Consider the following 27,975-nt stretch of genomic DNA (forward strand, 5'->3'; position numbering starts at 1 on the left):
TGCAGAAGTAGGAATAACAATATATTTATAATATGTGCAACAAATTTGCAAATATTCTTATTCATGAATGTAAATTTAGCTGTTAATAACGTTATTTTTATTGTTTTAATGAGAATTTTTTAATTTAACCAAAATAGACATCAATGTCCTTTGTATATTACTTTTGCCTTTAGTGTAATGTACCCACAGAAACAAAAAAGTGTTATCATTATATATTATTTTAAATATTTTTTAGTTTTATTATAGTGACATTTGTGTACTATGTCCTGTATATGAAGTGTGTAGTATGTTATTTTGTTTAACTAAATTAACTAAATTAAAAGTTTGAGTTAAGTCCCGCCTACCGTGCGATGATTGGCTAGTACTCGGCGTGACGTACCCCGGAAGAAGAATCACCCACAACGTGCATCCCGGTGCACCCATGTGTTTGTCCGAGTTACAGAAAACAGGTCTGAGTTTCTTCCTTTCTCATTATATTAATTAATTTATTAATATTGTGTTATGGTTCCGGTGTGTTTTGGTTTATGTACTTTGGTCGCGAGACTTTAAGTTTCGTTTAAGACGTGAGAAGTTGGCAAGTTAGCTTAACTAGCTAGCGCGTGTAGCTGTAGCAAAACACCGGCGCTAATCTAGTTTAACTAGTTAATCTGAAATAAACTAGCTGTGTAAATACATCATAAAAACACTGATTTCTGACTGCAGCTTCACTGGATCTCTGCCTGAATAATACAGAAGGTAACGGGATCATTTTCTGCTCTGGAAATTAATTATACGCCAAACTTGCTTTGAAAAACGGCGGATTTAATGTTTTATTGTTGATAACTAAATAAATTAACAATACAGATGCGATAATAAGACTGTTTCACAACCCAGAGTGTCACCGTATTAATTCGGCTGTAACATATTAATACAGTTACTTATACAACTCTCTCTTTTTCTTTTCATTAAAATGAATGCAGCTCACAGCTCTGCTTTTACGGTCATTAAATCCTGCCACGTTTAACAGGAGATAATGATTTAAATCAAACTGAAGTGAGGATGATGAAGTTATTTAAGTAACCTAAAAGTCTAATGGCACAAAGTTTTCAGACGACCCTTTAATACGTGACTTTCACAGCAGAGTTTGGCCTGATGCGTCTTCACGAGAGTCAGTAAAACACCAGCGTTAATCTGGTTAAACTGGCTAATCTAAAATCAACAAAATATGTAAATACAGTATAATAAGACTGCTCCTTGACTGCAGTTACTACGCAGGATTACTATTTAAAGAATACAGCAGTTTACTGGATCATTTTCTGCTCCGGACTTTATTTACACGCCAAACTTCTTTTAAAAACTGCAGGTTTAATGTTTTCTTGCTGATCACAAAGAAAACCAACAATACAGATATGACTTTAAGACCGTTTCATAACCCAAAATACCACCGTATTAATTCGGCTATAACATATCAATACAATTACTTATATAAATCTTTTTTTTTTTTTTTTACCTTGAAAATAAATGCCTCACACCACTTTTGCAGCTGATAGCTTGGTTATGATGGTTATTAACCCTTTGAAACCTGAACAGATTGATTTGATTTCTCTCAAAAACATGAAGGCAATGAGCAATTTAAGGCCAAAATAATAATAATAATCATAATAACAACAATAATAATAAACAAAAGGTTAATAAGAAAAAGAATTTCAAAGAAAAAAGTATTAAAAAGATTTAAAAAATGGCAAAAAAAAACCCTGAAAAAAAGCCAATTTTTCTGCAACATAATGAAAAAATAATTATAGTTATTATAAATAAAATTTTTTGGACACTTTCTTTCATGCCTTGTTTAAATTCACCCCTTAAAAAACAGTTTCAGGGCTTTCTCTTTCATGTGCTGCGGCGAGTCTGAGCAGCACTGCTCACACAGGCAGAGCGGATGTTAACACGGGCGCCAAAAAAACCCCAAAAAACAGCAGATTCGGTGCTGCTCACACACGCTCTGCTGGATCGGCCCGATGGATCTGCCGATGCCAGATCCAGCTATTTTGTTAAAATCCGGGCCGATATCTGATCCTAATATCGGACTGTGCGTTCCTACTTTAGGGTTACATTTTTGGGCTCAGGTCACCACGAAGCAGACTTTTATTAATAGTTAAGAGAAATACGAGCGTGACGTTTGTGTGTTTGTCGTCAGATTAAGAAGCCGCCATCATGACGTCGTTGGCCCACCAGCTGAAGAGGCTCGCGCTGCCTCAGAGCGACCCCAGCCTGCTGACGCGCCGCGAGGTCGCCTCGCTCCTCTTCGACCCCAAAGATGCTGCGTCCATGGACAGAAGCACCTTCTTCGCCCTCGGTGAGTCCTGGACCGCTAAAGACCTGCAGACACCAGCAGGTTACTGTTGAACATGCTGTGGTAAAACTCTTCCTCCTCCTCCTCCTCCTCCTCCTCCTCCTCCTCAGGCTGCACGGGGCTGGAGGAGCTGCTGGGAATCGAACCGGCCTTCCAGGAGTTCCAGGAGACCCTGTTCAGCCGGGCCTCGCTGACCCTGGAGCGCAGCGTCCAGTCCAAAGAGGTCAACAAGAAACTGGACGCCGGCATCTCGCTCTTCCTCACCCGCCTCAGCCCGTACTTCCTCCTCAAACCGGCGCACAAGTGCATCGAGTGGCTGGTTCACCGGTACAGAGTCTTAAAATATCTCCACATTTAAAGATTGATATTTGTCAAATTATTAATATTCAAACATGCCAAAGCTAACTTTATACCTTTTATCACCAGTTCAGGTGTGCTGATCTTCAGAGAAAAAAAGTTTGAATTTGTCATAATGTGTAAAAAAAGAAATGGTTAAAAACAGAAACAAATGTTATTTAGATTAAAAAAAGAAATAATTAAAGAAAAAAGTTACAATATTTTGTAAAAATATATTTCTAGTAAGTCGTAACTTTGAGAGAAAAATAAATCTTTTAAGTGAACATAACGTATTATAGTTCTGGTTTTAAAAGAGAAAGACGTATTACTTTAAAAAATGTCAGATATATTTTAATCAAATTTTTTTTAAAAATATGATTAAAATAAAATAAAATAAAATGATTAAAAATTGTGATATTAGGGGGAAAAAGTATTTAGAATATTTTGATATAATATTTAAAAGAAAAAAGTCAAAAAGGAAAAAAATCAAATTGGCCATCAAGAAAGGTGGGATTTAACGGGTCTTGTGGGTTTGTAAACTCGTGGTTTGGCGTGTGTTTAGTCGTCAGGTTGAACATCAGATGTTTCTCGTCGTGTTTCAGCTTCCACATCCAGCTCTACAACGTGGACAGCCTGCTGGCGTGCGTGCTGCCGTATCACGACACCAACGTGTTCGTCCGAGTCCTGCAGCTCCTCAAAATCAAAGACGCCACCAACCGCTGGAACTGGCTGCACGTTCTGCAGGTCTGACGCTCGCACCGTGTTTATGGTCACACGTATGTCACGTGTATGTTCTGCTCCGTGTGAACGCTGTCGTCTCCACAGAAACCAGGCGTGCCGCTGTCCAGAGGGACGCTCGTCACTCACTGCTACACAGACCTGAGCTTCATGGACTTCATCTGCACCATGGTGACCACGGCCATCCAGGTGACGTCTCACACACACACACACACACACACACACACACACACACACACACACACACACACACACACACACACACACACACACACACAGTCTCAGTGCTCACGCTGCGTTTTCTTCTTCTTCTCGTCCTTCAGGCGTACTCGGGACACTCTGGAAGTTGCTCCCAGCTCAGAGTGATCTTCTCCTTCTACGCGTCCACCATCGTCCCCGCGCTGGACGCTGTGCACAAAGTGTCCGACGCCATCATTTCCAAACTGCTGCCGTACGTCCAGAAGGTAACCGACCCACTCTGCGTCTGTTCACCGCCACATCTGAGAAGCTGTTAAACGTTTTTTTTATTCGGGCTGCAAACACGTTTATTTCTGCTGTAAAGTTTGTAACGTGGAGGTCTGCGAGGGCCGACTCGCTCCTGGAGCCAGCCAACTGTAGAGGAGCCGCAGTTTTTGGCTTCTTTTTTCAGTCCCGTGCAGGAAACATTTAACGCTGCTCCGCTCTGACGGTTTCGTCCCCGCAGGGTCTGAAGTCGCCGCTGACAGACTACAAGGCCGCCACCTACATGGTGGTGTGCCAGCTGGCGGTGAAGGTGGTGATGGAGGCGAGTCTGGTCGACACGCTCGCGCTGCAAGTCAGCAAGTCGCTGCTCAAAGAGCCCGTTTTGGCCAAAGAGGGTCTGGGCTGCCTCATCGTGCTGCTGCAGAACCAGAAGGAGGGCGCCGCCGGGCCCAGGTAGGACCGCACACCTGGTCTGAGGGGCACAGACCTCCTCACACCTGCAGGTCCAAATTACTAAAACATATCCCCTGAAACTTAACATGGAATTTTCTTTCACAAACTGGTATAATATCACACGATGTGTAAATTCCTGTTTTTACAGTTTCTGGCTGTGTTAAATGGTATATATATATTTATTTATTTTTTATTTTTATTTTTGAGGAATTCTTTGTAAATCACCAAAACTTTTCAACAAAAAAAATCCCCAAAATGTTTTCTTTAAAATTGCCAAAAAAAAGACAAATCCAAACCTGCTGTCCCAGAGTTTGGGAAGCATGTTTTCTTTATAAAAGCACTTACACAGTAATCAGGAAGATCCAATAAGGACTATTGATGATCATTTCAGAGAATGCGTGTTCTCATGTTCTTAGATTCATGGAAGCGTTTTTGGTAAAAATGTTTGAGAGCTCTGATCTGATCTGAATCACTTTTTGAATTTGTTTGCGAAGTTTGTTTTTGGTGGAAAATGACGAGGTGAGATTTTTGGGTCCGTTATGAGAACGCGTCCCTCCTCTCACGCGTTTCTGTCCTCCCTCAGAGCGTTCGGACGCCTCAGCTCGATGCCGGCGCTGACGTCGACGCTGCAGGTGATGGCGGCGACTCATGACGTCAGCCCTCTGCTGCGCTACCTGCTGCCTCACCTGATCGGCGCCGTGTTCACCTGCAGCTCAGGTGAGTTCAGACGGGCTCGGAGCTCTTTCGTAATTTCACTTTATAAAAAAGAAATAGATTAAATGTTAATGTGTGCAATGTGCTAAGAGTTTACCTGTCGCCGTGTGTCTCAGGTGAGACGGACGAGGTCGGCGTGTTGGAGTCCATCCTGCAGTCCGTCCCTCTGACCAAAGGCCTGGACCAAACTGTGGCTCGGTAAACTCCATTTATCATTAATTCACCAGTAACGTTTTCACTCTGACTGGAGGACTTAAAGCTGCTTAACAAGCACAAATGACTTCATTTAACACCCGAAAATGACGAAATCTGATTATTGTTCCAGGTTTTAAATGTTCAGTGTGAAGTGGCTTCTCTTTGCTGTTTCCTGTCACACATTCGTCCTTTTTTCACACACTGATCTCGCCTCAGAGCCGCCACGAGTCCCTTCTTTATGTCGTCTTTTCATTTTTACAAAGAACCGAACAACTGCGGCTCCAGTGTGATTTTAGACAGCATGCCGGCATCCCTGAAGCAAAAGAGGCGTGACCAGTGTGATGTTTAACACAACAGCACTGACCTCGAGTGTGACGGATAACATATGCATCAGCGGTGTTTATAAACAACAACAATAACAAGTCAATAACAACCATTTCCCACCCTCTGCTCGGGGGTTAAGGAGCTCCTGGGCCTCGTTGTTTTCCCAATTTTAGGACTCACTCTCATTCTCCACCGGTGTCTCCGCCGGTGTCTCCGCCGGTGTCTCTGAATGTCCACTCTGCTCTCGTTGTCCGACAGGTGATCTCAGTCTCTTCTAGGGCTCCAAAATGTCTGGATCCGGTCCTGACTCTGTCATTCATTAGCGTGCTCGCTGCTTACAGTAACGCTGAACAGCACCGCCGCTACGTAAACGTGCACCACGGTGCTGAGGGGGCACCAACTGAGCCGATCATCATAATAATTACAGACGTAAATGATGAATAATTTTATTTTAAGTTAAGCTGAAGCACACAGGCAATAAGATCAGCCTGTACTATACATAATTGCTCAAAATAATCATGTGTCGCGGTCGCGAGTCTCGCCGTCTTAAGCGGGAAAGAGTGTAAATGAAACAAACTTTAAACAATAATGATTATTATTGGAGTTTACAAACATAAAGGGTTAAAGTAAAACATCATAGATAAGGACAGTGTTAACAGTTTCTTTGTGGGCGCTTTTTTCCTCTTCAGTGTCGATAACTTCAGAAAAGTCAGGACTTTATTTCCTGCTCTGCTTCTTCACCTCGCTGCTGTTTGTTTCAGTAAATCTGTGTCTTTAATTCTTAAAACATAGTTTACATTTTGCAGAGATTCTGCAAAGAAAATGTAAAGAAAAGCACATTTTTGAACTTCATCATCGTTGTCTGTGTTGCTGTGTTGCAGTTTGCTTTTGGACGAGTATCTGAGTCAGACCGAACTCTCTGCTGAAGACACGTCGGCCCTCAACAGCCGACTTCTTCCTCTGGTTCGACTGTTTGAGTCCAGGTGAACACTGCCACGCTTTACCTGTGTTTTGTTGTTTTAACATTAAGTTCTCACCAAGATTAAGGAATTATTCTAATTAGGGCTCAAACTAAATTATTTTCTCAGTGATGTGTTTTGGTCCCTGCTCTTTAAAGACGAAATGTAACTCATCTAATCGACATGTACGCATCCCAGTTTAGTTGTTTTTCAGTCTAGTTATGTGAAATTCACTGTCTGTCTGTGTTTTGTCCTCCGTCAGATACTGTGGAGCTCTGGACGGCGTCCTCGGAGGTCACGTGACCAACGTCAGCAGCACCGAGCAGAAACACCTCTTCCACCAGTTCCTCTCTTTGTCCATGAGCAGCGGAAAATACCAGGTACGCTACTTTATATAATGAATTTATCCAAAAAAGTGACTACAGTTTAACTTACAGTCTTCTGATGTTAATATTTTCAGTATAGATATTATTGTTTAACCCTGAGAGACTGTCTGGCTTTTTCTTATGCACTTTTTGTTCTTTTTTTTTGATAATTGTACATTCAGACTGTTCAGGTCCAAAAATGCTCCATTGAAACCCATTCAAAGTGACATTTTTGATCCCACAGCCATCAGAGCAGAAAAACAGGACTTGTATTATTTCTGGGTGTCATTCTGGGCTTTTGACTCTGAATTTGTCATTTTGACTATTTTCCACCTGATGAGGTCATTTTGACCATATTTGGCATATGGAGGAAATACATGCTATTTCCACTAGGTGACCTGTCACAGTCAATGTAGCTGCTGATCACTGACATATCCCAGACTGTCAGCAGCTACACTCACACACTGACAGATCCCAGACTGTCAGCAGCTACACTCACACACTGACAGATCCCAGACTGTCAGCAGCTACACTCACACACTGACAGATCCCAGACTGTCAGCAGCTACACTCACACACTGACATATCCCAGACTGTCAGCAGCTACACTCACGCACTGACATATCCCAGACTGTCAGCAGCTACACTCACGCACTGACAGATCCCAGACTGTCAGCAGCTACACTCACACACTGACAGATCCCAGACTGTCAGCAGCTACACTCACACACTGACATATCCCAGACTGTCAGCAGCTACACTCACGCACTGACATATCCCAGACTGTCAGCAGCTACACACACACCCTGACATATCCCAGACTGTCAGCAGCTACACTCACACACTGACATATCCCAGACTGTCAGCAGCAAAAAAACCTTTTCTGTGTTTTTTTTAGTCTAAAGACATAAGAGGCATCATGACAAAAACCTGGCATTTAAAGGGTTAAAATTCTATAAAAAAATTATAATATTTGATATTTATGATTAGGGATGATGTTGGTTACAAAAATTAACACATATTAATGTATAATGTTTTCAAAGTTTCATTTTGAAAAGCGATTTGAGTGTGTGTAGTAATAAAGCGGGCCCTAAAGGGTTAATGTCTTTCTGTATACAGATTTTGGGCGACTTGGACACGTCACTGTTTCTCAGCCTGAAACACCCGCAGGCCTCAGTCAGAGTGTCGGCTGTGGAGCACCTGATGAGCATCGTCGCCTCCGAACAGGTTCGCCAGCAGATTTCACTTCCTGTTTTCAGACATTTCAGGTTGATTTAGAATCACAGGTTGTGTTTTTTTGGTTACATTATACATGTAAATAATAAAATGATGATGTGATGGCGTTTTATATCCAAAAGGTCAAAGGTCAATTTCACTGTGCCATCATAATGTTCTGCAAAAATATTTTTCGGTAAATCTCAGGAACAGCAGGGGAGATATTTGGTTGATTTTGGCAGTTGGTAGATTAATTTCTTCATCTACAGAAAGAATGATGGTGTACCTCAAGGCTCAAATCTGGGCCCAATTATTTTCTCTATTTACATCTCCCTTTCTTATTTATTAAAAAAAGCAAAGTGTTATTTTCTATGCAGACGATACGCAATTATTTTATTCTATATCTTAATCATATCATCCCAATAAAGACAGTGATTGTACGTGTGTGATGGCCTTTTTCTTTCGTCCTTAAACATCATCTCCTGGCGTTTCTGCTCAGCAGCAGAGTTTCGAGGAATCCTTCCTGAAAGACGCCGTCATGGATCGCCTGAAGGACGACGTGCCGGAGGTCGTGGCTGCCGCTCTCAGAGTCCTGGAGGTCAGTGAGATGCTTTGACGTGCGTGATGGTGGTAGATGTGCATGAGTGGAAGCTGGTTTTTAAAGAAGCGCAGAAGTGACGGCGTGCTGCTCTCTGTTTTGTGTTTTCTGTTGTTTCAGGTGATTTTTGATTCGTTGGACCCTGAGGACACGGTGTCCTGTTTACTGTCACTGCTGCACAGAGTGGATGTGTCGGTGGCTGAGCGCTGGTCAGTAAATTACACAAACATTATTACACTCATCAGCAAACGTGGATGTAGTGCAGACTTTTCTCCTTCGGTCTAAATAAGTTTCAATTTTCATTGCACGGTATTTTATGGAAATAATCATACCAGAAGGGTCTGAAAATAATCATCATAAATGAGTTTTAAAAATATGTTTATTTAATGTTTATTTTAAGATGTTTAAAATGAATTTAAAAAGTGCAAACATAAGTAAAAACATTTGAAAATAAAAGAAAATTTTAAAATACATTTTAAAAAAACAATTTAAAAAATCCAAAATTAAGTAAATATATTAATAATTAATTAAAAAAACATAAAATTAGTAAAAAAGAAAAAATATATGAATAAGATGTTTTAGTAGTAATCACAGGTGTCTAACTTCATCCCACCAAACTGTAAACATAAAGCTATTTAACCTTTAAACTTAAGCTTGGATTAACTTTTTGACAGGTAGAGTTATAGTCTAATTTTTGGCTCTTTAAATCACAATTTTTTATTTAAATATGTATGTTTTATCATTTAGTCCTGATTTTGTTTTATTGTGCTTCTTTTTATTGATAATGCCGCCCACCGTTTTTAAAAAAGACGTTTCTATGATTATATAAGTAGTTATTATTTTAAATAATCTGCTTTCTGTGCAGATGTAAAACAAACTGCACCTTAAATGACGTCCTCTGTAACTCTGAGCGCTGTCGTCTCCTCCAGGCTCCCAGTGCTGACGGAGGCGGTGCGTTTACTGTCCGACCCCCGGCTGGGAAAGGGGGACGCCGAGCTGCTGCAGAGGGTCGGCTGGAGGCTGCTGCCCTTCCTGGTGATCACCTCCTCCTCCTCCACCTCCTCACAGCTCCGCCTCGCCTCCTGCGTCGCCCGATCCTCCGTCGTCACGCAGCACCCGCTCTCCGCAAACTGGGCTCAAGGTAACTCGCCGAATAATTTCATCTGATTTTCACTTTCTTGCAACCAAATTTTAATTTTAGAGAATTTTAGTTTTCATATGTTTCACATCTAGAAGTTATTTGGTTATTTGAGTCCCACAGATGTTGCTAAAAATAGCTTGGGAATTGAAAAACCTTCTTTTTAAGATATTTTGTATATTTTGAAAAGAGTGTGTGACTTTAATTTGCAGCAAACCCCTTTAATTGTTGTTAACTGGCGTTTGTTATCACTGTTAGCTCTGTTAACACTGTTTTCAGTTGAACAGGTTGTTTTTGGTTTTTTGTGACTGAACCTGAAAATCTTCGATGTGTCCACGCAGAGCTGGACAAGGTGATGAAGAGGAGCTCTGAAGCCGACTTCGAAGCTTTAGCCAACGAGCGTCTCGTCTCCACGCTGACCAAAAACCTCACAAACATGGAGCACTTCTCCAAACGGGACGCTGTGAGTTTTTATTTAGGGGAGTTTTTGAAGCCTGTTGGTTCTTATTGAAGATGGAAACATTTAAAATCACAAATGTATAATTTCATTTGTGATTTCCTCAGAAAAAAAAGTTAAATATAAATGCAGGCATAAATTCATTGCTAAAATGTGACATAAATTGATGTCTGTTTTAATTTGCTTCCTTATTTAGTTATTTATTGTTGTATTAATTCCAAATGTATTTGTCCAATTAAATTTTCCCTTTTGTGAATAGATTTATTTTGTATTAATTTTTAAATGTATTATTTTTACTTTTATTTATTTGTCATCTCTTCATTTATGATTTTTTTTGCACTTTTTAATTTTTTATGACTTTTAAATATGTTTATATTTTCTTTAGCTTATTTATTTTTGCATTGATTATTTCTTTTTTATTTAATACTTTAAAAATGTATTTATTTTTGCATTTATTATTATTTGTTTTTTCAACTTATTTGTTCTTTTTTAAAATTATTAATTTATTATTAATTACCACCTAATTTATTGGCCCAACTTTATTTTGTCTTTTAATACATTTTATTTATTAATTTTTTTACATCCTCCGCAGACTGTGAGGAAGTGTATTACTGATGTTAACTCTTTGTCTGTGTGTGTGTTTTGTGCGGGTCAGCTGGAGAGGCTGGCGGTGTGTGTGGAGCAGCAGCGCGGCTCCGGCCTGCGATGGCGAGCGTCCTTCCTGGTGCTGACTCGGACTCTGCTGCTCGGTCTGCGCGAGCTGAGCGAGACAGAGCACCTGCTCACCGCTCAGAGGGTCTACACGCTGCTGGAGGTCATCAAGGACGCCGTCGCCGCCGCTCAGGTCAGACCGCATGAAAACCTGTTTTCTTAGATATTTTTGGACAAAATGTCAAAGATTTAATAATAAAACACTCAAAGACAAGGACAAAAACTGTGGATCTGTGAAGAAATGTGATTAAATAAAAGCTTTTGTTTTATATTCATTTGAAGTTTTTGAGTTTAGAGAATCCTGAAAAAATGTAGAAAAATTGTAGAATTTCTTACAGTGTGGTTTATGTAACATTTGGAAATGTTGAAATTAAAAAAGAATATCACAAAATGTTGAAATTCAACTTTAAAACTTTCTTTCTTTATTTTAACTATGTATTATTTTAATTTTATATCTTTATTAGCACATTAATGATTTGTGGATATGTGAAATGTGCTGTGTACAGTCTGATGTGAGTCTTTATAGATTAAGAAAAATCTTTTTTTGTAAAAAAAGGAAACAAAAAGTCGGTTTATAACAGATGGTTTTTTTTCTCCGTTTTAACAGGAAGCGGAGCGTCGTGTCGCCGCCCCCTCCTCCTTCTCTGAAGCGCTGACGGTTTACCTGAGCAGCTGTGAGCAGCGGCCGGGCGAGCAGCTGGACGCAGAGTTCAGCTTCGTCCTCATCGCTCTGCTCAGAGACTTCATCTCGTCCCTCCGGTGTCCCGACGCCTCCTTCAAAGGTCAGTGACGCTCCTGATGAGTGACAGCGGTGAGGTCACCTGCTGAGGCGCTCAGTGTGTTTATTTGTGTGTGTGTGTGTGTGTGTGTGTGTGTGTGTGTGTGTGTGTGTGTGTGTGTGTGTGTGTGTGTGTGTTCAGGTGAGGTTTGGTGGAACCCGGAGAAGCTGGACACAAACACCTGCTGTTACCTGGGACTCACCTGCCGCCTCTTCAGCGTCATCATGAGCGGCGCCGGCGAGGGCCCGGCCGCCGGCTGCTTCAGAGACTTAATGAAGCTGTTCATCCAGGTATGAGGTCACTTCCTGTTGTCAAAGTGTCAAACTGTTGTTTTTGGCTTAGGGGAGGAGCATCCAACTTTAAATGGTTTTGTATTTATTTTATTGCTTTAAAAAAAAGCACACATTACAAACCTGCAGGAATATTTTTTTTCTTTTAAAATTTTCTATGATTTAAAAAAATGTGACTTCTTTTCTTTAAAACTTTTTGGTGATTTTTTTCTCTTAACATTTTTAGTGATTTTTTTCCTTTTTTTAAATTTAAATTGTTGGCTTTTTTAAATTCTGTTACAATTTATGGTTTTATTTTATTTTATTTTTTTTTACTTTGCAGTTTTTGCATTTTTTTTTCTTAAGCAGTTTTGTGATTTTTTTTCTTTTAAATTAAAAAAACCAAAACACAATCACTTTCAGGACTCACTAAAAGCAAACACCGTCCTCTCCGTCTCTTCCAGGTTCACCTGGGCGAGCCGCTGATGCTCTTCCGCTTCCTGTGCATGCTGTGGGGATACGGCAGTAACCACGGAGACCAGCTGGACATGAAGGTGGGCACCGTCCTGCAGACTCAGGCTCTGTACATGGGCCGCGCTCTGCTGAGCGCCCAGCCGGCCGCCGTGCTGCAGGAGCTGGTCGCCGCCGACTCACCTGGTGAGAATCATTAATTTCACAACATGCTAACGTGCTAAGCTAACTTACAAACATGACACCCGTCCTGTCTGTGTGTCTCTCAGTCGTCCCGTCTCTGCTCTGCTGTCTCACCTCTCCGGTCCGCGAGGTCCGGAGGGCGGCCCTCGGCGCTCTGCAGAGCCTATCAGGAGCCAACGCTTCCCCCCTCCAGCCAATCACAGAGAGGATCCTGAAGACCTCAGAGGAGATCATCGCAGACCCGTCGTACCTGAGCCAGGTGAGACCGAGTCAAACACGTGACCCGTAACTTCATAAATCTGTGAGACAGATTTTTTCTTTTAAATCTTTGGTGGTTTTTGTAGAATTTAAATAAATGCCTTCAAATGTCATTATTTTACAAAAAATACAGTTCTGGAAATATTCTCTAAAATATTTTTTTAAAAGAAAATATGCCTTTCTAAACTTGCAGGCCGGCAAATTTGGAAGGCATAAAAATTAGCATTTCTTTTTTTTTTTTACTTAAAAAATATTTACATTAAAATTTCTTTAAAACATTTTGGCAGTTTTTTTTTGGTATGAACTTTTTTTCTTTAAAGAAAAACATTTAAAGAAAAAAAATGCCTGTAGATGCTAGTTGAATTAAATTGCATTAATCTGGAAATGAAATTAAGAAATTAATTTCAGTTTGTGGATGAATAAGACATTTTAGGACCTCACCTTGCAAGATTTTCTGTTCACACAACTCTGTGATTAATCGGGAGAATAATCTACTGATAAATGACAATAATCATCAGCTGCAGTGATCGGTGAGCAGAAAAGGATCACAGTGAGACTCTGACTCCAGGATCAGCGGCGCGTGTTTTGATTGGTCGTTGTTGTCGGTGTGACTCCTGCAGGCTCTCGGCGTGCTGCACGAGGAGTGTTCGTCTGTGAAAGTGAAGCCGCAGCAGAAGAAGCTGCAGGCGGCGATGCAGCAGCTGCTGCAGAGCGTTCAGACTCCCTGCTGCCCGTCGTACACCGCCATCTGCCTGCTGCGAGCGCTGAGCCTCGTCAACGGACAGGTGAGGGCGGGAGCACACCTGCACGCCGACGTCTCATCGAAACGAACGTATGACGTGTCGTTTCATCGCGTTTGTCTCCTCCTCCTCTCAGTCCGTCCTGTCCCAGCTGCTTCCTGTCCTGGAGCGCCTCCTGGAGCAGAGCGGCCCCGACACGCCCGCCCTGCTGCGCGCCGAGGCCCAGCTCATGCACCTCGTCCTGGGGAAGTACAACGAGGCGTCGGCCCCCCTGCTGGACGAGGACCACAACTGTCTGGAGCTGTTCATCCGAGCTCTGAGGACCCCGAGCCAGCCGCACCCCGACCTGCCCAGCTGCCAGATTATCGCTCTGGAACAGGTCGGGATAATCTCAACCCGAGTTTAAGATCAACATTAAACCTGGGAATAAATTCAGGTTAAATCAGGGTTAAAAACAGGATTAAAAACAGGGATAAACCAGGGATTAAACTTGGATTCAACCAGGGATTATATCAAGTTTGAATCAGTGTTAAACCCTTAAAACCTGATCAAACTGGTTGGATTTCTGTGGAGAATGCAATAAGCGACTTAACAATGTATTGTGTACTACTGTAAAATATTTATAATGTTTTTTTGTTTAAAAACACAAGCAATGTAACAAAACATGGCCCAAAAATTAGCAAAAAAAAAACAAAAATTTTCGTCTTCTCTGCAGATCACGAAGACGTTCTTCTCGGCGCTGGGAGGCGAGGCGGTGCAGCAGAAGCTGCTGTCGGTGATGTTGGACGTGCTGACGGAGAGCCGCAGTCCTCTGGTGGCCAACAGCATCAGCAGCGTCTTCAAAGGGGTCAGACAGCGTCCACCGAAAAACTCTGACTGTTAACTGATCTGAAAAGCTTTACGTCTGTTTCTGCCACCTTCTGACTTGTTTTTTAACCCTCTGAAACCTGAGCAGATTGGCTTGATTTCTTTAAAAGCTCGGGAGGAAAAGTAATGAGTAACTTAGCAAGAAATGGCCCAAAAATTAGCAGCAAATCAGTGAAATGTTCAAGAAAATGACTGGAAAACAAAACTAAACAGTAAGAAACAAAAAATAAACAAAAAAACAACCTTAAAGTGCCAACATTATATCCATATATCCCATAAATATATGTGTGCGTGTGTGTACATATATGTATGTATGTGTGTATATATATTATATATATTAATGTTTGTATGTGCATGTGTGTTATTTGGGGCACTTAACGGTCATTTTTTTGTTTGTTTTTTGTTTTTTATACTTTTTTAAAAAAAAAAAAATTTAAATTTTATAGTATCTATATACAGCATATCTATATATAGATATACCTAGTTTTTAGATAAATTATCAAGAAAATTGTAAAAGTTAAGCACGGCCTCCCGGTGGTTCGTTTGTGACGTCATTCCTCTGATTTTCTGTTTTTTATTTGTGACAGATCGCAGTTGACGGTCAGCTGGTGGCCAATGAGCTCGCTCCGCCAGAGAAACCCAAAGTGAGCGTGACGGTGCAGCAGAGCCGCCGCAGCAGGATGACACAGAGGTGACGACCGTTTTTAACATTTACCGTTTGTTAAATGTACACTCAGAGCGTTGAGTTTAACCTCGTCGGTCTGGTCCTCGTGTTGACGTTGTCGTGTCCTCGATCAGGAAACCTCAGGATGGCGGTGACGCTGGTCCGGAGGGCGGCGCCGTGTCGTGGCAGAGAGTCACTCTGATCCTGGAGCTGCTGCAGCGCAAGAAGAAGCTGAGGAGAGCCCAGACGCTGGTGCCCGTCCTCTTCTCGCTGCTCGCCAGGTACAAAAAAATCTCCAAAAACTCTGAAAAAAAACCCGAAAATTTTAAAGGGAATGAAATTCTCCAAAATGTTTTCTTTAAAAGTTACACAAAAAAAATCCAAGAAAAAAAACACACCGAATATTAATATAAAAAAAACTGTTTTCTTCAAAAATTGCAAAAACATTTTTTAAGAAAAAGACGATCCATAAAATATTTTCTTTAAAGTTTGGCTGTAAAATAAATACAAAATACAAGATGTCTCTTCTGTGTTTGCCCCCTCCTTCATATATATAAAGAACAATCCCTAAAATATATTTAAGTACTCTGTTAATCCTGTCCTAAATTCCTTATATATATATATATATATATATATATATATATATATATATATATATATATATATATATATATATATATATATATATATATATATATATATATATATATATATATATATATATATATATATATATATATATATATATATATATATATATATATATATATATATATATATATATATATATATATATATATATATATATATATATATATATATATATACATATATTTATATTCAGTAAAGGTTTTGTATAGTGATGAAACTGATTAGGAGTATCTATGGTCGATTTAGAGACTCTGTGGTCTTAAAACTGCCTGAAGGTCCTGGAAAAGTCCTTGAACAGTCTTGGTGACCTGATGTCTGGTGTGTCTGCGTCCTCAGGAGTCTCGAGTCGAGTCCCGGTGATCACACCAACATGGAGTACACCAAACAGCTGCTGCTCAGCTGTCTGCTCAACGTCTGCAGCAAGCTGTCTCCTGACGGAGGACCCGTGGCGCCCGGTAGGTCTCAGCGGGACGACCGGCCCACCACAGAAGAAGAAAACAAACATTGCACGTTACAGATTACTGACTGAGCCTCTGTCCTCTGCAGACGTCCTGGATGAAGACAAGTTCAGCGTGGAGCTGGTGGTTCAGTGCATCAGATCGTCCGACATGCCGCAGACTCACCATCACGCTCTGCTGCTGCTGGGCGCCGCCGCCACCATCTTCCCCGTGAGTAAACAAACAAACAAACATCTCCTCCGTGTGGGATTAAAAACAGCAGAACCAAACAGACAAGTTTTATAATGAACTCCCTGTGATAATCTGAGTGAACAACATGTGATAATACAAGCATACAATAATCTGAACTAACACCCTTTAATCACAGCTAATTTAATATGATAATCAGAGCAAACATCATGCAATAATCTGATGATAATCCAAGTAAACATCCTGTAATAATCTGATGAGAATCTAAGTAAACATCATGTAATAATCTGATGATAATCCAAGTAAACATCATGCGAGAATCTAAGCAGACTCGTGATAATCTGAGCAAACATAATGTGGATTAAAAGGATTAAAGGATAAAGGAAACTGTAGATTTAACATTCGAAATATGCCAATAACCCCCCCCCATGCCCCATTACTCCTTGTCATATTTCTGAGTGAACATAATATAATAATCTGAGCAAACATCATGTAATAATCTGATGATAATCCAAGTTAACATCATGTAATAATCTTAGCAAACATCATGTTATAATGTAATAATAACCTTAACAAACATCATGAGATAATCTAAGCAAACATCAAATAATAATCTGTGCTAACATCCTGGGATAATCTGATTATAATTTTAGTGAACACCATATGATAATCCGATCATAACCTTGCAAACATTGTGAATCTCAGCAAATGTGTGATAATCCCAATGAGCATCATGTGATAATCTTACAGAAAATCGTGTGATAATCTGAACAAACATCCTGCGTTAATCTGAGAAAACATCCTGTGATTATCTGAGCAAACATCCTGTGTTAATCTCACATAAATAAACATCCTGTGATAATCTGAGTTGAACATCATGTGATAATCTCATCATAATATAAATAAACATCCTGTGATAATCTGAGCGAACATGTTGTCATAATCTGAGCAAACATCGTGATAATCTGACCAAATAATGTGATAATCTCATCATAATATAAATAAACATCCTGTCATAATCTGAGTAAACATGCTGTGATAATCTGCCCTGGGTCCGACCCTCCAGGAGAAAGTCCTGCACAACATCATGCCCATCTTCACCTTCATGGGCGCCAACATCATGCGTCTGGACGACGTCTACAGCTTCAGAGTCATCGACAAGACGCTGCAGATGGTCATACCTGCTCTCATCCAGGTGAGACCAACAGATTAAGGATTACATCCCATAATTCTCCGTAAAGAGTGGAAAATGAAGAATATGCACAACAATATGTATAATAATACAAAAACATGCCTTGTTGTTCTCCTCTTCCTCCTCTTCAGGCCCACCAGCTGTCTGACGGCTCCTCTTCGTCTCAAGTGGTTGCCGTGGTTACGAGAATCATGCACGTGTTTGCGGACGCTCTCCCTCACGTGCCCGACCACCGCCGACTCCCTGTGCTCCATCAGCTGGTGACCACGCTGGGCCCCGCCCGCTTCCTTTGGGTCCTGATGCTCCTGCTGTTCAAGCTGCACGCCACGCAGACCGCCAGCTCCGTCAGCGAGAAGGTGAGTGGCTGCAAGGCATTGTGGGAGCGGTAGTCTGAGATGGTACTGTCCAGGACTACACATAAAAACTGAGATTTCCATAACACAGCAACCATCTCAGAAAATATCAGTTATTCTATTACATTTTATTTTATTATATTGTTTAACTGTGACATAATTATTGTCCATATAATAATAATAATGATAATAATAATAACTATTATTATTATTATAACCCTCTCAGAAAATATCAGTTATTTTGTTACATTTTATTTTATTACATTGATAAACTGTGACATAATTATTATCTATATACTAATCATAATGATAATAATAATTACTGTTATTATTATTATAACTCTCAGAAAATATCAGTTTCACATTTCATGATGATATATGGTATAACATGATAAATGAATAATAATAATAATAATAAAATACTTGTTATTATTGTTATTTATTTACTTAATTACTTATTTGTTTTTATCGGTCACAGTGGCCCTAAAAGAATAAAATCAGACCTAGAAGAGATTGAGACTGGATTGGTATATAATAACAACAACAGCAACAACAATAATGATGATAACAGCAGTTACTCAGAAACCACAAATAATTATCTGCAATTTCTTAGTCAAGACTGTAGATGAGCAAATGTTTACGATATAATAACCCTCAGTTTTCCTTCCACTTGAAACTTAGAGCCGTGAGAATGATTAATAATTAGAAAATCCCAAAACATATAAGTGAAAGTAAATTGTTTTTGTTTGTTTGTGTTTTTAGGACGCAGCTCTGGAGAAAGACGTGGACTTCTGGATCTCTCTCTGCTGTCAGTTCGAGGTGCCGGACCAGCTCACCTCCCTCATCAACATCCTGAACTTCCTGCTGCAGCTGCCCGACGACAAAGACCTCGGTGAGCCTGAAAAAAATCAGTAAAAAAGTGTATGCTATATTTAGAATATTTTCACCACTTTACTTTGATGTCAGACAGAATATTTGCAAGTTTTAACTTTTTGAGGACGTCAGTTTGACCACTGAAACTATCAGAGCTGCTTTATTTGAACCCCTTTGAAACCTGAACAAAGTGGTTCAATTTCTTTCCAAAACGTGGGAACAATGCAACGACCTAACAAAACATGGCCAAAAATTAGCGTAAAATTAGTGAAACATTTGCAAGAAAAAAACCTGAAAATAAGAACAAAACAAAACAAACATGAAAATATAAATATTTTATTATATTTGTTTCTGTAACATTTTAAATATAAAATTACATTTGTTAAAATATATTTTTCCAATAATCGCCCTTTTTTAAAATAAATTTTTAAGTAATTAAGTCACCTTTTGCTAATTTCTTGCAGGAAATTCCTGGCAATCTTTATCATTGCCCTTTTTTTGTTTTTGAAAGAATTGAAATCAATACTTCTTAGGTTTCAAAGGGTTAAATAATGTGAATGGCGTTTGAATGCAGCATTAAAAAGAAGAAAAGACGTCGATCCGGGCTTCAAAGGGTTACGATTTTAAATAAAAATCAGAACAAAGAAGGAAACTCTCAGTAAAGACTCCTGATGTTTCCGTGCTCTGCAGCTCCAGTGAAGCGCTCCGCCGGCCGGCGAGGAGCCAAAAAGGAGGAGGAGGAGGAGGAGAAGGCGGAGGAGCTGATCTTCAGCGTGGAGGCTCACAGCAGCAAAGAGCTGAGACACTTCAAGTTCCTCTGCGTCTCCTTCATGGCTCAGCTGCTCGGCTCGGCCAGCTTCATCGGGAAGGTGAGACAGAGAGAGACGTCCTGTGAGGTTTCAGGAGAGCAGCGAGTTTTTACTGAGAAAACCGTGTCGGACCATATTTGGCATACGGAGAAAATACACGTTATTTCCACGTTATTTCCACTGGGTGACCTGTCAGTGTCGCTGCTGATCACCGACAGATCCCGGACTGTGGGGATCCAAAATTAATGAATATTTGTTGAACACGAAGTAACAAAGGTGATGGTGTTAGTTAAAAAATTACTTCAATGAAATTATAAAATCATATTAATATAGAATATTTTTCATAGCCTGATTTTAAAAAGTGCTTTTTGTGTGCAGAGCGGTACAACCGTGAGTATTTAACACTGCACCAAAAATAATAATGTATAAAAATCAATGTTGCTGCTAATCACCGACATATGCCAGGATGTGGTAATTAAAAACAGTCTACTCAGCGTGTAGTATACTGGAAATAATTCATTTCTTTGTGCTTATTTTCCTTTTAAAAACATAGTGGCATCATGATGAAAACCCAGTATTTTAAGGGTTATAATTCTGAAAATTAATGAATATTTGACATTTATCATTAGGACTGATTTTGGTTAAAAACTTAACTCAATGAAAGTAGAAAATAATAATAATGTATGATATTTTTTAAAGCTTGGTTTTGAAAAACACGTTAAAGCGGGCCCTAAGGGGTTAATGAGAAATGTGACGGTGTGTGTCTCAGGTTGCAGACGGAGGTGACGTCGTCGATGAGTCTCTGCAGCAGCTGCAGCAGAGGTGAGCTTCAACCTACAGTTTAACATGCAGTTTACATGAAGCAGCAGCTGAACATGATCACATTGATCGATTGATTGATTATTGATTGTTTCAGGCTGCTGGAGGAGATCCTGCGTTACATCCACAGCGTTGCTCGCTGTGTGGAGGAAAACGCAGACAAACCCACCGCCAAGTTCTGGAGAGTCCTGCTCAATAAAGCCTACGACGTTCTGGACAAAGTAAATATATATTTATTATTTACTACAAGTATTTATTATACTGTTTTATATCTGACTTCAGTAATACTGCTGTGTCAGTGTGTTATTTTATTTAATAAAATAATGATTAATTGATTTTTTAATTATTAATGATAAACTCTGTTATTGTCTTCTGTTGCTCAGGTGAACTCCTTGTTGCCCACGGATACCTTCATCACCGTGATGAGGGGGCTGATGGGAAATCAGCTGGCGTCGGTCAGGAGGAAGGCCATGGAGCTGCTGAACAACAAACTGCAGCAGCGGACACAGTGGGACCAACAACAGGTGACACATTATTCATTTTAATCTCATTTTGTAAAATTTTTATTAAAAAAACTCTCAAGAACGCCTTGAGAAAATATCTTCAGATTTGGCACAAACATCCACTTGTACTCAACAATGTACTGATAAGAATGGGGCAGTTAAAGGTCAAGGTCACTGTGACCTTAAATCCATATCACTCTTGTGAAAGCGATATCTCATGAACAGCATGAGTTATATATATTTTTTAATTTGGCACAAACGTTAACTTGGTCGTAACAACCAGATTAAATTTTAGTCGGTCAATGGTCAGCTTGTGACCTTGAATCTGTCTCATTCTTGTCTATGAGATATCTCAAGAAAAGCCAAAGGGAATTTTTTAAAATTTGGCACAAACATAGACGTGGACTCAAGATGCAATGATAAAATTCTTATGCTTAATGGTCAAGGTCACTGTGACCTTGCATGGTCTTATCCTCCAAATGTATTTTATCAAGAACATCTTGAGGGAATATCTTAAGATTTGGCACAAACATCCACTTGGACTCTACCCTGAACTCATTAGAATTTGGCGATCAAAGGTCAAGGTTACTGTGACCTTGTGTCATTCTCGTGAGCAATATCTGAAGAGAGGTTTAAGAGAGTTTCTTCAAATTTGGCACAAACATTTACTTGGAATCAACAATGAACTATTTTGATTTTCGTGAATGCGATATGTCAAGAAGCCGTTCAGGGAACGTATTCAAATTTGGCACAAACACTGTTTTTAGTTCAGTTTCAGCTCTTTGTTCTTCGTTGGTTTATAAATTCACCCTCCTCCTTCGGTCTGTATCTCAGGTCACTGTGCTGTTACAACTGACCGGCGACCTCCTGAGCATTGTGGGTAAAAGTCACGGTCAGGCGACGGAGGCGGAGCAGGCCATCAACCGGCAGACGGCGCTCTTCAGCCTCAAGCTGCTCTGTCGCAGTTTTGGCTCCGACCACCATGAGGCGTTCGTCCCGGTCCTGCTGCAGACGGTGGACATCGTCACGGCGACGGAGGAGGAGAAGAACGTGATGGGCAGCGCTCTGCTCTGCATCGCGGAGGTGGTCAGCACGCTGAAGGCACTCGCCATCCCACAGTTACCAAGGTAACCAGCCGGAAATACTCTTCAAGCAGACTGCTGCATTCAAAACCAAACAAAAGTAAAAGTTTGTAAACAGCAACATGTAGTTAAGGTAGTTAACCCTTTCAGGACCCTTTGTTGCATTTTTGGCTGTGTTCCTGCGTACTACATTTTGGCAACGTTGATTTTTTTTGTTTTTTCAGCTCCTACAATAAGTCTAAAATACACTGTGTAAGCAAATGAATTCATTAAACATAATAATAACAATAATAACGATAATAGTAATAATTAAACTGATTAATCAAATTACATTTTATTGTATTTTGTTTCTTTCTCATAATTTGTTTTACTTGATTTTAATTAACTTTCTTTTATTTTTTGTACCCTGTTTTATTCATTTATATGTTCTATGTTTTTTACTTTTTATTAATATTATATTTTACTTCTCTATATTAAAAAACTTTATTTGACCATTTTATTTTATTTATGTATACCATTTTGTTCTTATTGTTTTTATTTTACTGAATTTAATTAACCAATTAATTTGATTATTTAATTTGCTTGATTTTATTAAACTTTATTGTATTTTATTTAACATTGTTATATTTTATATTACTTGTTTAAATGTATTTCCGTAAGAATATAATTTATTGCTTTTTATTTAAAAAATTTTTTTGTCTTTGGTGCAGGTTGATGCCGGCGGTGCTGCATGCGCTGATGGACAGGAAGGAGCTGCTGACCAATGAGATTTACCTGCTGAGTGCCGTCACCGCCCTCCAACGTGTCACTGAGACGCTGCCGCGCTTCATCAGCCCGTACCTGCAGGACACCACCTCACAGGTGCCGCACCTGCGAGACGTCCACGAGTGACAGAAATATAAATGTGGAGAATGAAGGTTGACACGTCTGTTTCTGCAGGTGTGTCGTCTGACTCAGCTGGTCGAGACTTCCTCGTCTTCGTCATCGGCCGCCGCTCAGCTGTCCACACGTCTCGCCTCCCTCAGGAGCACCCTCGCCACCAGGCTGCCCCCCAGGGTCCTCCTGCCCACCGTCACCAGGTGCTACGGCAGCATGGTGGTCGACAGGAAGGTGAGACTTGCGATGTTTTCGATGACAAACTGAGCCGCGTTCACATTTTTTGAATAGTTTTATCTCGCTTTATGGGCATGAGTTTGACTGCAGTGATTTTGCACAAATGTAACTAATTTTAAAACATTATTTAAAAAATTGTAAATAAAATAGGACCCAGTACGGAGCCTTGTGGGACACCATTTGGTATATATTCAAAAAGCTAGAAAATACACCTTTCAATCACCTTTGCCACTTTGTGTTCAACTGCTCAAGTAGTTCTCGAATTATTTAACGTTTTAAAAACCATCTTTTGTTAACTAACCTCTGCAACAAAACAGAGGAATCAGCTGTGTCTAAAGCTTTAGGAAAGTCTTTCCAGTCAGTTGGCTTTTTTTATTTTATTTTATTTTATTTTATTTTTTAAATAAAAAAATAAAGAAATAAACTAAAAAAGAAGAAATTACCCAAATTCAAGAAAATTACCAAAAATCCTAAAAAAAACCATTTTAATAAAATGCGAAACAAAAAATCTTAAAAATTATAATAATTATGTAAAAAATAATATTAAAATACTTTCAAATGTATTATTATGATATGAAGAATTAACCTATAAACAAATGGCAATTAACAGTTAACAACAGACGAACAGCTGTCAGAAAATACCTGTTTTCTCAAAAAACAAAAAAATTAAACGAAACCTGTGGACATAACAACTCAAGTCAACTACGACTCCCAGGGTGCATTTCACTGTCAAACAACAAATCACACGGTTTCAGAGTGTCAGCGCTGATATGAGGTTGACGAGCCGATGGCGTGTGTTTCCCTGCAGCGTCAGCTGGGGGCGCTGATGAGCGTCCTGAAGGAGCACATCAGTCACATGGACAAAGAGCAGCTCAACTTCCACCAATCAGAGCTCAGCTCCTTCTTCCTCGCCGCCCTCGACTTCCGGGCCGAACACTGTCAGGTGGGTCGGATGTTTCCGTGTTTGTTGGTGTTTGAAAATGTTGATTTAAAGCTGCTCTGTGGAGTTCACGTGAACTGTTATTGTTACCGTTTGGTCCTTTACATGTTAATTAACTTTATTTAAATTAGCTTTTTTTAATTTGATTTTAGTTTATAAGTATCTGATTTTACTTTGCCTCATTTTATTACTATCTTTATTGAATTATTTTATTTTTTTTATTCTATTACATTCTTTATTATTTTACTAAATTTAATTATGTAAATTAATATATTTTATTATACTTGATTTAATATTATATTTTACAATGTTGAGTTAACATTTAATTAAATATGAATATAAGTGATTTAAGTTTATTTTAGTTTTTTTAATTTGTTTTCCTCTATTTTTATTATTTATTTATTTTAAAATATAGATTGTTGACATTATTGTTTACATTTTCTTCTTTGCGTTTATTTCTGCACATCTTGAGGCGTAAACTTTTAAATCACAGCTGACTCGTAACGTTTCTGTCTCCAGGGCGATCTGCAGAAGACGGCGGAGATCGAAGGCTGCGTGATCGACTGTCTGCTCGCCATGGTGATGAAACTGTCCGAGGTCACGTTCAGGCCGCTCTTCTTCAAGGTAACGTCGGTGACCGTCGTTCTGACGTCGTTCTGTCGTCGTTCTGTCGTCGCAGCGTTGATCCATGTTGTTGTTGTTGTTGTTGTTGTTGTTGTTGTTTACCTGCAGCTGTTGGACTGGAGTAAATCAGGCAGTAACGAGCGTCTGCTGACTTTCTACCGCCTGTCGGACTCCATCGCCGAGAGACTCAAAGGACTCTTCGTCCTGTTCGCCGGAAATCTGGTGAAACCGTTCGCTGATCTGCTGCGACAGACGAACTCCTCCAAGACGGGTGAGACGAATTATTTGATTTAAATTCACTGATTTAATTCAGTTTTATTTTATTAAAAAATATTTTATTTAACAGTCTAGTTTGATTTTATCATTTTTTTTGTGTTTTATATTATTTCACTTTATTTTATGATATTTTGATTTATTAAAATCTTAATTTGTCTTACTCATTTAATTTGGATTACACGATGATGATTTTTTAATTCATTTCTTTTTTACATATTTGATCTGTGGGTGAATTTTCTGTAGCCGCAGAAACGTCGACTAACCAACAATAAGTGGATTATTGATGATGCGTTTTGTCTCTGTGTCCAGATGAACTCGTGTTTGACAGCGAGGACAAAATCAGTCTGCTGCTTCGCTTCGTCCTCGACTGTCTGCACAAGATCTTCCTGTACGACACGCACAGATTCCTCAGCAAAGAGCGAGCCGACGCCCTGCTGAGCCCGCTGCTCGACCAGGTCTCTCACACACACACACACACACACACACACACACACACACACACACACTCACACACTCACTCACACTCACACACTCACACACTCACTCACACTCCTGTCTCACACACCTGTCTCTGTCTCTGCAGCTGGAGAACACGGTGGGAGGACAGCAGGTGTACCAGCGGAGGGTCACCCAGCACCTGGTCCCCTGCGTGGGTCAGTTCTCTGTGGCGCTCGCTGACGACTCGCAGTGGAAAACTCTCAACTACCAGATCCTCCTCAAGACCAGACACACCGACTCCAAGGTGACCGCGCGCACGCACACACACACACGCACACACACACATATTGTAGTTGTGGTGCAGTATTTTCTCTCGTATTCGTAGTTTTTCTGCAGTAAAGCGTCGTAACGCTGCGGTGTTTGTGGGTTTATTTATGAGTTCTGTAGGCGTATAAAAGCAGGTTGTTGGCTGCTTGCTGGTTATAATGTTATTTAGCTGCTCGGGTCACATCAAAATATGAATGTTTAGGTTTTTGTCAGTGTGGACGAACTACACACACGGTTAGCTTCTTAAGATTCTCCACGATTCAGTCAGTTCAGTTCAGCGATCACCAAAGAGAGTTATCGCAAAATAAACGAGACAAAAGACATTCGTAGGTTAGATATAGAAGACTTTTTTAAGTTAGGGGGAAAATGCCCAGTGAACTATGTTTGTAATTATTATAAAAATATTTGAAATAATCTTACATAATTATTATAATTTTTTAGGTTTTTGCTTTCAGGGTTTTTTTTTTTGTTGTTGTTTTTTTTCGATTTTCTTGTTTTTTGACAAAATTTCAGGTAATTATTTTGTACTTGGGTCATTTTTCCCTTTGTTGCTCATTACCACCTTTTCATGTTTTTCAGAAAGAAAGAAAGAAAGAACATTTTTCAAAGGGTTAAATAATTTGATTATATTTTCATCTTTGCTGAGCAACACTTTAGTGTGAAAGGAATTAAAAACCCGTCCAAAATACAAGCCTGTTGAGTTCACTGATTTAAGCATGTAATAACCTCCTCCTCCTCCTCTTCCGCCTCCTCCTCCTCCTCCTCCTCCTCAGGTTCGTTTCTCCTCTCTGTTGATGCTGATGGAGTTGGCGTCCAAATTAAAGGAGAACTACATGGTGCTGCTGCCAGAGACCATCCCCTTCCTGGCTGAACTGATGGAGGGTGAGGACACACACACACACACACACACACACACACACACACACACACACACACACACACACACATCGATATAAACAGACTCCTCACATAAAACTAGTCTTTCTCTGCAGCAGACAGACAAAAATAAATTTGAAATTTGGTGCAGAGAAAACAGAAAAAGGATGCTTTGGCTCAACAGGGAGAAAACCTACAACTACCAGAATGCACTGCACTGCACCAATAAACACTCCAGCTGGTGGTGACGTAATGCAAACTATTTAAAAAAATAGCCGCCGGCTGGCAACTAGATTAAGTGAAGTTATCGTTCTTGGTGTGATATTTACCACAGTTCATGTACACACACTACCCACATTGTTTTACTGCAAAGATGGTTGAAAATTGGCGAAATATTCCTTTAAGTTTTCTCTTCAATCAGTTTCGCCGTTCAGGAGGGTGTTAAAAATTAAAATTAAATCCTAAATTAAAACACAACACAGAATGTGGTATAAAGTTTACATTATGAATGAAAGTAGTGCTAAATGATTAATGTGTGTGTGTGTGTGTGTGTGTGTGTGTGTGTGTGTTTCAGATGAGTGTGAGGAGGTGGAGCAGCAGGTCCAGAAGGTGGTTCAGGAGATGGAGAACATCCTGGGAGAACCGCTGCAGAGCTACTTCTAACATACACACATACAAATATATACACACAGAAATACACACACACAGGTACACTCAGTGACTCCACACAGCAGGTGTGAAGTTAAAAACGTCATCACGTGTTTGTACGTCAAATTTGTACTTTTGTCTTTCATATCTGCAAAATTAAATATTTTTCTTTGTCAGAGTTTTTTTTGTCTTTTTTGGTAAAAAAACAACCTTGTTTTTTTAGTGCATAAATTACACATATTAAGAGAAAAGTACTGCAATACTCTTACCATGAGGCTGCACGTATATGTTTCTGTCTTAACCCTTTTAAACCTGAGCCAAGTGACTTGATTTCTTTCAAAAACATTCTGAGTAACTAGAAAATCACCTAAAATTCTGAAAAAAATTAAAGACAGAACAGGTTAAAAAACAACTACAAATAAAAATAATAAATAAATATAAAGATAAAATTGTAATAATAATCATTATAAATAAATTTCTGGACATTTCCCCCTGTTTTTAGTATTATCTGTATTATCTATAATTTCTCTCACGCTGTCTCTTTATAAAAACTATTTATCAGGTTGTTTATGTTGTTAG

The 27,975-nt window shown here is 39.6% G+C and overlaps 1 protein-coding gene across 3 annotated transcripts; it reads left to right on the plus strand.

Annotated features, from left to right (window-relative positions):
- Window positions 1-358: 358 nt before the first annotated feature.
- Window positions 359-27,572, plus strand: heatr1 (HEAT repeat containing 1). Of its 3 annotated transcripts, none has more exons than XM_088069619.1 (45): window positions 359-449; window positions 2,174-2,332; window positions 2,440-2,656; window positions 3,268-3,409; window positions 3,491-3,592; window positions 3,727-3,867; window positions 4,107-4,318; window positions 4,902-5,035; window positions 5,149-5,230; window positions 6,433-6,534; window positions 6,773-6,890; window positions 7,995-8,102; window positions 8,590-8,688; window positions 8,809-8,897; window positions 9,618-9,829; window positions 10,168-10,289; window positions 10,939-11,127; window positions 11,602-11,776; window positions 11,915-12,063; window positions 12,507-12,699; window positions 12,783-12,955; window positions 13,575-13,739; window positions 13,831-14,073; window positions 14,410-14,541; window positions 15,149-15,252; window positions 15,360-15,506; window positions 16,213-16,331; window positions 16,423-16,544; window positions 17,590-17,718; window positions 17,847-18,071; window positions 18,831-18,960; window positions 19,632-19,810; window positions 20,520-20,572; window positions 20,667-20,790; window positions 20,953-21,093; window positions 21,907-22,199; window positions 22,865-23,015; window positions 23,094-23,264; window positions 24,076-24,210; window positions 24,727-24,831; window positions 24,940-25,102; window positions 25,417-25,562; window positions 25,691-25,849; window positions 26,646-26,754; window positions 27,323-27,572. In XM_088069619.1, exons 2-45 carry the CDS (start codon window positions 2,191-2,193, stop codon window positions 27,409-27,411), a joined length of 6,435 nt encoding a protein of 2,144 aa, XP_087925745.1. In that variant the 5' UTR covers window positions 359-449; window positions 2,174-2,190; the 3' UTR covers window positions 27,412-27,572. The 3 variants fall into 3 exon arrangements, with proteins under 3 accessions (XP_087925745.1, XP_087925747.1, XP_087925746.1); XM_088069621.1 differs by having other exon boundaries at window positions 8,593-8,688; XM_088069620.1 differs by lacking the exon at window positions 359-449 and adding an exon at window positions 529-735.
- The last annotated feature ends 403 nt before the right edge of the window (window positions 27,573-27,975 follow it).

This window comes from Plectropomus leopardus, chromosome 19, assembly GCF_026936395.1.
Source record: "Plectropomus leopardus strain MGB_pleo_1.0 chromosome 19, ASM2693639v1, whole genome shotgun sequence".
Taxonomy (NCBI): domain Eukaryota; kingdom Metazoa; phylum Chordata; class Actinopteri; order Perciformes; family Serranidae; genus Plectropomus; species Plectropomus leopardus.

Coding starts and splice junctions, on each gene's coding strand:
- heatr1 (XM_088069619.1), top strand. CDS start 2,191: ATGACGTCGTTGGCCCACCAGCTGAAGAGGCTCGCGCTGCCTCAGAGC. Junction 12,700..12,782: donor GGTCGCCGCCGACTCACCTG/GTGAGAATCATT, acceptor TGTGTCTCTCAG/TCGTCCCGTCTCTGCTCTGC. Junction 26,755..27,322: donor CCTGGCTGAACTGATGGAGG/GTGAGGACACAC, acceptor TGTGTGTTTCAG/ATGAGTGTGAGGAGGTGGAG.